The sequence below is a fragment of the Pseudopipra pipra genome, chromosome 6, assembly GCF_036250125.1.
Source record: "Pseudopipra pipra isolate bDixPip1 chromosome 6, bDixPip1.hap1, whole genome shotgun sequence".
Classification (NCBI taxonomy): Eukaryota; Metazoa; Chordata; class Aves; order Passeriformes; family Pipridae; genus Pseudopipra; species Pseudopipra pipra.
This window is the reverse complement of record NC_087554.1, coordinates 4,939,707-4,950,530: the sequence shown is the minus strand read 5'-3', so window position 1 is coordinate 4,950,530 and position 10,824 is coordinate 4,939,707. Positions and strand designations below refer to the sequence as shown.

The 10,824-nt window shown below is 35.4% G+C and overlaps 1 protein-coding gene across 15 annotated transcripts in view; it reads left to right on the top strand.

The window, feature by feature from the left end:
• Nucleotides 1-9,192, top strand: part of PPFIA1 (PTPRF interacting protein alpha 1) — a 55,550-nt gene extending 46,358 nt beyond the window's left edge. For 12 of the 15 annotated variants that reach the window (XM_064657146.1, XM_064657147.1, XM_064657145.1 and 9 more), the window contains 7 exons: nucleotides 715-890; nucleotides 982-1,079; nucleotides 1,759-1,934; nucleotides 2,483-2,551; nucleotides 4,014-4,179; nucleotides 5,415-5,485; nucleotides 6,806-9,192. In XM_064657146.1, coding sequence (XP_064513216.1) covers nucleotides 715-890; nucleotides 982-1,079; nucleotides 1,759-1,934; nucleotides 2,483-2,551; nucleotides 4,014-4,179; nucleotides 5,415-5,473 — 744 coding nt within the window. In that variant the 3' untranslated portion in view covers nucleotides 5,474-5,485; nucleotides 6,806-9,192. The remainder of the gene's footprint in view (nucleotides 1-714; nucleotides 891-981; nucleotides 1,080-1,758; nucleotides 1,935-2,482; nucleotides 2,552-4,013; nucleotides 4,180-5,414; nucleotides 5,486-6,805) is intronic. The other 3 variants (XM_064657148.1, XM_064657140.1, XM_064657151.1) reach the window with 2 other exon arrangements.
• The last annotated feature ends 1,632 nt before the right edge of the window (nucleotides 9,193-10,824 follow it).

The following is a 10,824-nucleotide window of genomic DNA, read 5'->3' as shown; positions in this document are numbered from 1 at the left end:
TCTCCAGAGGGGAAATGAAGCTTTTGACTTTTAAATGCACAGGGGGAGAACAAAAGGAATTATTACCCTTTTGAAAAAAGGAACTGCTGGGTTTTGCTGCTCAAGGAATTATTAGATATATAGTTACAAACTCTTACAAACTCTCATCTTTTTAGATGTTTTCTCTAAAAAAGGCCTGGTTGATTTGCAGATCAAAACTGCAATGAGAAAAGTCTCTTGGGATAAGAACTGGGATTTACAATGGCTTGGTTTTGAGTAGTAGGTTTTTATCAGTTTGTGAAAATAGCTAAGTGTATTAAAAACTCTCTGCAGTTATATTTTTGATATCTTGTCTTTAAAAAGTCACATGACAAATAAGATTCCCCTCCAGTTATCAAGACAGTCAGCATTTGTAACATCTCAACACAATGAAATTCTATGGCTTTTGCTATCAAACCACATAGATTAGCCTTTTTTTACTTTTATTAGCTCTTGCATGTTTTTTTCATACTATTCCTTGAAATATATTAAGGCAGTTTTACTTGCTGATCTGCATATCTGAACTTGCTTTTCTCCATGAGGATTCCTTCTTCAGAAAACACACATGTAGTATTCAGTATTTTGATGTGCTTATCTTCATAGGCTAAGAATTAAGTAAGCAATTTCTTTAAAATATGCTGTGTAAAATAGCTTTTTCTTTTATTTCTCATTTTTAAAATTTTTTTAAAAAAACAGACACTTGCCTATGGTGATATGAACCATGAGTGGATTGGCAATGAGTGGCTCCCAAGCCTGGGGCTCCCTCAGTACCGCAGCTATTTCATGGAATGTCTTGTGGATGCTCGAATGCTGGACCATTTAACTAAAAAAGACCTGCGTGGGCAGCTCAAAATGGTGGACAGCTTTCACAGGTAAAGAGATTTAAGCTGGAGGTCTAACTTTCAGTAAATGTTTTTGTTGTCTCTAAGGTTTTTTTCCATTATTTTTCTCTCTTCTGAACAGAAACAGTTTTCAGTGTGGAATCATGTGCCTACGAAGACTGAATTATGATCGAAAAGAACTTGAAAGAAAAAGGGAAGAAAGCCAGAATGAAATCAAGGGTTAGTGTAGTGCCTTGACCTCAGTCTGATTCTAACATGTTTTCACTGATCAGCCTCAAAAATTTATTGACAAAGAAAAGTCATTAGAGCAAGGAATCATTTATAAAATACTAAGTGTTAAATGAAGGAGATGTCTGGATGTAGGCTCTGACCAGTGAATGATGAAACACATAATTAAATCATTTACTTGTGCAGAGATGTGCTACAAATGTGAGCAGTCTTGAAACTCTTACTGCTCTGAAGTTTGAAACTAAATGTTTTAGGAGGATGGGGGGGAGTTTCCTTATTTTTTCTTTGTTTTTTTCCCCAAACAGTTTATAAGAAAATATCCAAGTAACTTAGGTATTTAGATCTTCCAAATTCGTGGTAATTATGGAACAAGGAGGAACAAGAAAAAACAGGGTGGAAACTCAGTTTTCCAAGACTTCCCATAGAAATTTTGTTCCCTGCCTAATATCAGAAGTCTTTTCTGATATCTGAGACTAAAAATTTGGGGTTACCTTGTATAGAGCTTGCTTAGCAGCCTCGGTGCCTGCTCTTCTTCTCCTTTCCTATTACAGTATGAAACGCTTTCCAGCAAACTTATGTTTACTTTCCACTTGAAATTTATGATTGGGGTGATTTTGCTCAGAAAAGTTGTATTGTTATAAATCTGCCAACATTTTTTTTTCCTCCACAGATGTGCTTGTGTGGAGCAATGAAAGGATGATCCATTGGGTCATGTCCATCGGTCTTAAAGAATATGCGAATAACCTTGTCGAGAGCGGAGTTCATGGTGCTCTTGTGGCCTTAGATGAATCCTTCGATTACATTGCATTAGCTCTCCTATTGCAAATCCCCACCCAGAACACACAGGTAAGCAAGCAGAAGCTGCTTTATGGCTGGTAAGAAGGTTAAAAATGGAACTGACTGGGTTTTTTTCATAGGTATGTGCATGGCTTTCTATTCCCAGCTCTAGAAAGTTCAGAAATGGAAAATTGTCCGTTATCATAGAAGAGAAAAAACTTAAAATTATGCTTTTCTTATAGTTTTATGCTTGTTAATAACAATTTTCATTGGTAGATTTGTTTGAGGGGAGAGAAATGGTTTAAGTATTTTCCTCATTGCCCATATTCACGACACAAGTGTACTACTCATCATTTTTGTTGTTTGCTAATTTTTACTCTGAAATAATTGTCAGAATCATGAACTTTAATGTCATAGCTAAGGGAAAGTTAAGTCTTCCTTAAATTTTTAATAAGTTACAAATTAAATTGTAACTTTTCAAGTATCAGGTATGTTTATTAATCTGATAAGAAAGTATTAAACAGCTTGGGTTCTATTACGTTTTTTAAATCATTATAGGTTACTAATTACTAATTTTTTGGAATTAATTACCATTTCTTTCATACCACAAACTTTAGGCTCGTGCTGTTCTGGAGAGGGAATTTAATAACCTTCTTGCTATGGGCACTGACAGAAGACTTGATGAAGTAAGTTACTTGAGCTGTTGACCCATTTTACAGTCCTGGAAACCTTATCAGAACTGTTAAATGAAAGAATTTAGCTTGAACCTTTTGAAGCTTTTGACAGGATAGTGACAGAAACCTTAACTTGAAACTCCTTGCCTTTGAGAGTTTCTATATATGGCAGAGTTAGTATATTTAGGTAAGATGACTTTGAATATGAAAGTATGGAGAAGATTTGCAAGTTTGTTTTTGTAGCTTGTGTGGTTAATATCTAATAGCAGCACTTTGGGCTGAATCTTCTTTATCTAAAATATGAGAAAATTAGTGACTAGTGTGGCAAATTAACAAAGTTAATAATAGAGAAAGACACTTTGTCCTAACAAGCAGTATTTCAAATAGCTTAGAGTGTTTTTTGAGAAATCTTGTGGTGTTAATTTTGATTAATATTAGAGTAGAGGATCACCAGGTGTGTTCACACGTCAAAGTGATTTCTGACGGACAGTCTGTGATCTTAAATGTATAAACTTCACTGAAATGGAATGAGTATAAAACTTTGGGTGTGAGACTATTTTGTAGACCCTGTGAACTCACAGCATAAGGGAGATAGTGCTGCATCTTTAAACTTTTCAGTTGCTCTGTGCTGTAATTCTGTGAACAGTTTCAAGCAGGTGTTACTTCCCCAAGGCAGTCTTAGCTCTGGGCTGCCTCCTCTTTGGTGCTGATGGGAGTTTATGTAGTGAAAGTGGTTCGGATTAAGGCTGAAGTGGCAAACCCACAAACCTTGGTTATTTTTGTGTTCATCTCTTGCCTAATGCACTTGTTGCAGCCCTTCTGTGGCACATCCTGATAGTTCTGTTCTTTGTGTGCATCTCTACTAAGCTTTAATAACATATCAGAAAACAGCTTGATTGTTTTCTGAGGTACTTTTCCTTAGACTTCAAACTGCAAAAGGAGTTTGGAGGGAACAGATGTTTTCTCTGTTCTAGTGGCACAGGGCAATTTGATCATGGAGATCTCTTCAAATAACATAGATGCTTGTCTCCTAATTCTAAAAGGGAATGCATTTGAGGTAAAATGGTATTCAAAGGATTGAACTGCTTCTAAATGGGAAGCTGGCAAATGGAGTGGGTATATTTGCATGGACACAATACCTTCACTGCAAAAGATGGGTTTGAAAGAGGGACTCAAACTGTATTTTGTAAATGCAACATTATATTTCTGAAGTCGGAATATGACTTGAAAGATGCAGGTGTATTAATGGGTGAAGGAAAATGCACTTGGGTAATTTCAAGTTAAACTTAAACAAGTGCTTAAGCAAAACACTGTGTGACAATACAGTATTTATTACACTTGCTATTTCCTCACAGTTAACTCAGTGTTGATACATTTACTTAAGATTGTCAGTAATCCTTTTAATGTCAGTAACAATCCTTCAATAACAATCCTCCATTTGTGGCATTGGTAATGTTGTTTATCAATATGACAGGATGATGATAAGAGCTTTAGGAGAGCACCTTCATGGAGAAAGAAGTTTAGACCAAAGGACATCAGAGGTTTAGCTGCTGGATCAGCAGAGACTCTTCCTGCAAATTTCAGAGTTACAACCTCAATGTCTTCACCCTCTATGCAGCCAAAGAAGATGCAGATTGATGGTATTGGTTTTGTATTATTTTAAGCATGATGTGCTTTTTTTTGCCTGAGATTTACAGGGGAATCACGTTCAAATGACCTTTTTGCTGCTTAAAAGCATCTGCCTTGTGCATGGTTGTATGTTTAACACTGTGTTTAACCATAGGGTGCTTTGCCATTTCAGGAAGGTCTACTAGATGTGGAGTTTCTTTTTTACATCACTGGAATAACAAAATCAGAATTATAGTTAGAAATAAGTGTAATTTAAACTAGGAAAATAAAATGACATTTTAGTAGAAGTCATTTAATAATCTAATGCATAATTAGTAATTACCAGCAATTAAGACCAATGGAAGTCCCACTTCTGAAATGCAGTAACATGCATTCAAGAATGATGTGAGAAAACTCACTCAGATAATTTTGAGATTATTAAAACTTGAGTAACCTGTGCATTACCCCCTACAGTGGTCACTTAAATATTGATCATACTTGAAATCACTGCTTCATTGGTGTACACTTAATGGTCTATATGTATGCACAGACACTGATATGAATTGAAAAAACAACAAAACAACAAAAGCAAACCCCAAAAGTCTCCTCTGGAAGTGGAAGTTGATTACATCTCACATGAGGGATCTTGTCTGTTTAAAAAAAGCCTCTGTAGTATCATGAGAATGAACTTTGACTTGAATTTGTTTTACAGAAGACAGCTAAAAAATGTATTTTGTTGGATGAGAACTGCAGCATAATCTGTCCGAGTTGTCTCAGGTTCTGAAAATTGTATTTATGAGTAAAACTCAAAGAAGGAATCTTTGCATTTGATGAGCTCTTTTAAATCTTAGATACTGTCACTAGCACAAAATATTTTCAAGAATTCATGTGGAAAACTCCATAAGTTAAAATAAGTGAAGTCTTTGCTAGTCTTTGCTAAGTGAAGTCCCTTTCTGAGATATTAAATAAATACTTATGAACTACATAAAGTAGTAAATAACTTATAAAATTACCTTTGCCAATGTCTGCATGCTAGTTGGCCTGCAGGATTTTTAGAATTCTTTGTTAGCCACTGAAACTGGGAGTGGTTAATATATAGAGACTGTAAAACAAATTCTGCTTTTCTAACTTGTAACCTTAGAGCTAGGTGAGTACCAGAGCTGTAATCACATTGCTGTGATGGTTTGGGGGTTGTTTGTTTGTTTCTTTTTTTGAAAACTAACATGCATGCTGTGTTCTGCATGTCTTCCCATGCTTCTTGAAATAGGCAGTGTATCAGGAACACAAAGATTGGATTCTGCTACAGTAAGGACCTACTCCTGTTAAAGCCTTCTCCTGGTGAGTAAAGTTGATAGGTCTGCTGGTAAAGCAGCTATTTATGGAATAAAACATCAGGTATTTTATTACAGTGGTTTTACACTAAGAAAACTGTTCAAGTTTTCAGAGTAGATTTATGCTGAAAATCTAGAGCTTGTTTCCTACAACGAAGAGTGAGTGTTTAAATACTTAGTTTTGTCAATATTGAAGCTTTTTGAAGGTTTTCGGCAGCCTGTGCGATGTAGAAAGTGTTGAAATCAAAAATTGGGTGAAACACAGCTACTGAAAGTGGGAGGGAGGGAAGAGAACTAAGTTGGGCATGTAAAGGAAAGAAAATAATTTAATCTGTGACACTTCACTTCTGATTGTTGATCTTTCAGGGTCTTTACTTGGTTAAAGTTATCCCACTAAAACACACTTCAGTATTGAATGGTTATAGGGATAATTCCATAGTTCTCCAGTTCTTGGATACTCCATGCCAGTATGATTGCTTAGGTTGGATTTAGGTGATTGCAGCCTAAATTTGGAGAAGTGCTGACAATAAAAGGCAGCTTGATAGCACAAGTGTAACACAAAATACATGTATTGTGGCTTGTGAAAGGTCTGTAGTCCTGCCTTCCTAGAGGATTTTAAATGTTTCTTCAGCAGCCTTTGCTGTATTTTCTCATGAACAGAATTTCTCTCATTTTGCAAGTAAGTCAGGAAACTAAATTTTTTAATATTTACTATAATTGATTAAAAAAAAAAAAAATCAGTGAATCTTTCTCCTTTGTTGGTATTTTTTATGGACTGTAAATTGTCTCTTCTTGCACTTTCTTTCTTCTTACTGGTGGCATCCCTTCCAACTCATGTACTGACTGCCTTTTCTTCAAATTCTGAACCTTTTTGCCTGTAGGAATTTAGTTGTAAAAAGTTCTTCTGTATGGAATTCTGAGAAGGGAAACTCTTGCACATGGAAACTCAGATCATGTGAATCTGTCAGTTCATAATCTCAGGGGCTATTTTAATGTTTTTTTAGTTCCAAGGAACTGAAGTTTTAAGTCTTCCCCTCCCCCAGATTGTCCCCACAGATTTTCTGTAGTCAGGTGACCTGGGATGAAAATCTTCCAAGCAGAAATACTTGACCTTATGTGCTTTACTTTGCATTGCTATAGGAGATTGCAGAAGGCAATAAAATTCCATACAGCATGGCATAGCAATATTTTGATACGTGACTGCTGCACTACTGAGCTGCTTGTGAAAGTGCTAGAATGAAATGTTAAAAACCTGCTAATGGAATTTTTTGTGTGTTTCTTTTCTTGTTTGTTTTTTTTCTTGTTTGTTTTGTTGTTGTTTTTGCAGTTTACCCACACTATTTCTACCGGTGATATGCAGCATTTTGAACATTTGGAACCCTTAACCTGTTAATACTTGTTAAATGGACACTTTGAGATATTTTATTACAGAGTTTTTAATTAGCAAATAAATTCATGAGTACTATAGAGAAAATATTTTAGAATCTAAATGTTTCCTATATTTATGTGACTTCTCATTTATATAGTTACTTACTTTTTCAGTTTCTATTCAGTCTACAAATCAAATCATTGCTGATTTTTTATTCTAATTTTAGTCTTTCCAACTGAATGTACTGTAATGCTTGTATGTATATGTCCCTATGAGCAATATAGGGTTTTTGTAAATTATGCAGTTACTGTAATTATCATTGTTTTTTAATAATGAAACTGAAGGTGAAAAGGATTTTAATACCTTTGTAAAAGTATCATGACACCAAGCAGTATATATTTTGTCTTTTTGGAGCTGTTAGACCTGAAAACAAGCCCAGCTTTTTTTCAGATATTGATGTAGAAGCTGTGGTACACAAGTGTTGTTCTCCCCAGAGCTGTATCTTTCCACACAGAGGACTTGTCAAGTAGTGGCAGTTTGACTTTGTTTAAAATAGAACTTGTTTTAAGAGCTGGGAGGAACTGAGGAGAACACGTTTTAGAAGTGATTTTGACTCACTCATAACACACTCTGCTGTATTTGTAAAGCGACTCTTCACAGTGACTGAAAACAAGCCATAAACCAAGAACTGTTTGTATTTTTCCTTTTCCTTAAGTGAGGAAGACAGACTTCATAATGATTCCTGGTCATAAGCCACAGGCCACAGAGAGGTTTTTAGGGTTTTTTTGATTGAAAACACTTGTGGAAAGATGCTGGTGGAACTAGTTTTAATGGACCAATCTTAAAGCACTGCAGCCTCATGTCAGGTGAGTAGGGAAAGATGAAGGTACAATGGGCTGAAACCTCAAGCAGTGCATCTTCTAATAAAGGCCTTACTTTTCTTATGTAAGTCATCTTATATGTTTTGTAAACTTGTTCTAAAGAGTTGTCTGGACTTCAATTTTGATGGGTGTTGCCATTTTGGACTGTATGAGTAGAAAATGTATCTGATACTTGTAAATGGCATATTAAAAAGCCAGCAAGAATCTGTTCGGATGGTGCATTATTTATTATGCAGCAATATATATAGCATGTCTTTTTTCTCTTATTTTGTTTTCCACTTTTAACTTTGCTTGTAAAACTGAAATTCATTGGTATTGTTCTGGGTTTTTTTCTATTAATCTTTTGTGTATCTTCAGATTATGTAACAATATGTACAGTCTACTTTTGAACTATTTTTATCACAGTATTATTTATTGCTTTCTTTCAATAAAGTACTGATGCATTTTCCACTGCCAGTAAAACACTATGGAAAAGCTGAGATCTAATTGTGTGCAGGCAGAAACTTTTGCAGTGAGCGGACATGATTGTTTGCTGCCCTGTAGATCTTGTTTCAGATGATGACGTTTCTCCAGTAGGAAAAAAGTACTCCATTAGAGGTGACATTTTCTTTGGAATTGTTCAAGTTCACATGCATTAATCAATTTTGGAAAAAAACAGTTTTCTGAAGAAAACGGTTTTATTGCCTCCTTCTACTCATAGTTACAGCTGTGATTTGCTTTTAAAAATGGTAACAAAAACTACCACACAACTTCAGTGTGTTCTGGTCCACGTGACGAAGATTGAAGTGCTGTTCTAGGTAGCACCAAGAGCTGCTTTGTTAATAAAATGAGATTATGACCATAGTGATATTTGGGGAGAAACACAGGAGTCGAGGGAACCAATACAATATTGGGTAACAATAGGGCTGTTTATGTCAATTTTAATACATTTGTAAACCATTTCTTGTGTAGAAGAGAAGACAGAAGGATAAAGTTACAGAATAATGGAAGCAGTAGTGAAGCATATTCCATCATGTCCTCTAGATCAACAGAAGAAATGCCTGGAATGGAGAAATATTGTCATTGATGCTCTAAACATTGTTCAGTAATGCATCTGTTTGTCTGGCTTGTCTGTATGAGTTGCTCTCTGTTAATTTGCAGGCTCTTTTATATTTTCAGAGAATCTATCTTCCTAGAAAAAGCTGAAATGGAACTGCAAAAGGAGCTCCTGACTCGCTGTTCAGCTGAACTTCACTGTTTAGAGAAAAAATTGCATAGACGTTGCTGGTCACTGATGTAATAGTGGGTGTTCAAAGTCGTGTATTGTTGCTTCTCAAAAGTGAAACCAATGCGGGGTAGACTTGTAAAATGTGAAAAGAAAATGCATTTATTATTTTAAGGCTGTAAAACCTTAAGTGTTATGGAACAATGGAACTGATATGAGAGCTAGAATAAATGAGTGAAATGGCAAAAAGCTTTCACGAACTGGCATAACTGTGGTGGCTTCCTTCTGAATTACACAGCTAAACTGTCTTGGGGAAAACAAGAAAAACATTTATTTAATTTTCATGACACACACAGACCCCCTCCCTGCCCAAATTAAAAACAGTGTGGAAAAGGCACATGGGTATGTTATAGTAATCTGTAAATAACACTTGATTAAATAGAGTTTTTTGTAAATGGCCCGATGTCTTTAAAGGCTTTAGTTGGGAAAAGTGCTGTAAAAATTATAGTTGGCATTCTGTCTGCAATCAGGAGATGGTAGAATTATCTGAACTTCAAACTTGCAATTTTTACATGTTTAGAGGACAGGGAATCTCAAAATAGATGTTTTAACTTTGTCTTGCTCCTTTCAAACTGCTATACAATTAGAGCACAGGAAGTTGCTTTAGCAGTGTTTTAGGGACAGGAGTGACTTATGCCAAAATTTGGAGAAAGGTGAAGTAATGAAGTAGAATAAATTCAAACAGAATTTATTTTTGGAACTTGGTAAAGATTGGGAGGGAAGACCAACAAAGTAAATTTTCAGATAAATAAAAATTGATACCATGTTATGTTTGTGGGTGATAATTTTTGAAGATGTGGTTGGTATTCCTACCTGTACATAGAGGGACATGCGAAGACTCCAAAAGGGCCCAGAACAGAGCCAGAAGTAATTACCAAAGGATTCAGACTCTCTGAGCCTGTGTTCTCCTCCAGCAGGCAGCTTTATGAGAGGAAATTTAGCCCAATTTTTAAAGTATACTGTATTCAGTTTATAGGGGAAATTGCACTATATTTAATCCAGAAAAAAAGTAATTGAGCTTGTTTATACTGTGAACTGGCTACATTTGAAATTAATAAATATTTCCTGTTCACCTAGATTTTTTTATCTTACCCTTTATTACAATTTGTGTATTTATTTGTCATGTTTATTTGCTGGAAATGTCACTCCTTGGAGTGTGTTTCTCCTCCTCCAAAAGACAAGAGTGGGCAAACAAACAACTCCAATTACAGTGTTAAGGCTGCATTTTTAAACCCATCTTGTTTTCCTTTTGGCATCTGTTCAGTTTAGATCCCTTGGGAGCAGCCAAACCTTTTTACCTAGTGATGAAAGTGATGGAAACTGGAAAACCCTTGGGACAGGGTAGTTGTGGTTTCCAAAATGTGATGGGACAAAAGTATTAAAATTGAAAAAGAAAAAAAAAAAGGAAGAGGGGAAAGGAGGAAGAGGAAAGAGAGGAAGGAAAAAATGAGAAAAAAGAAAATAATAAAAAGAAAAAAAAATGAGGGGAAAAAAAAAAGGGAAAACTAAAAAGGAGGAAGGAAAAAAGAGGAAAGAAGGAGTGAGAAAAAAGGAAAGAAGGAAAGAAAAAAAAGAAAAAAATTAGGGGAAAAAGAAAGAAAAAAAGGAAGGGAAAAACAAAAGGAAGAAAAAAGAGGGAGGAAAAAGTGAGGAAAAAAGGAAGGAAAAAAATGAAGGGAAAAAAAGAGGAAGGAAAAAACAGAAAAGAGTAAGGAAAAAAAGGAAAAAAAAGGTAAAAAGAGGGAAAAAGAAAAAAGACGAAGAAAAAAGGGGGGAAAGGAGGAAGGGAAAAGAAAAAAAAAAAGCGAGGGGGGAGAGAAAAACGAGGAGAA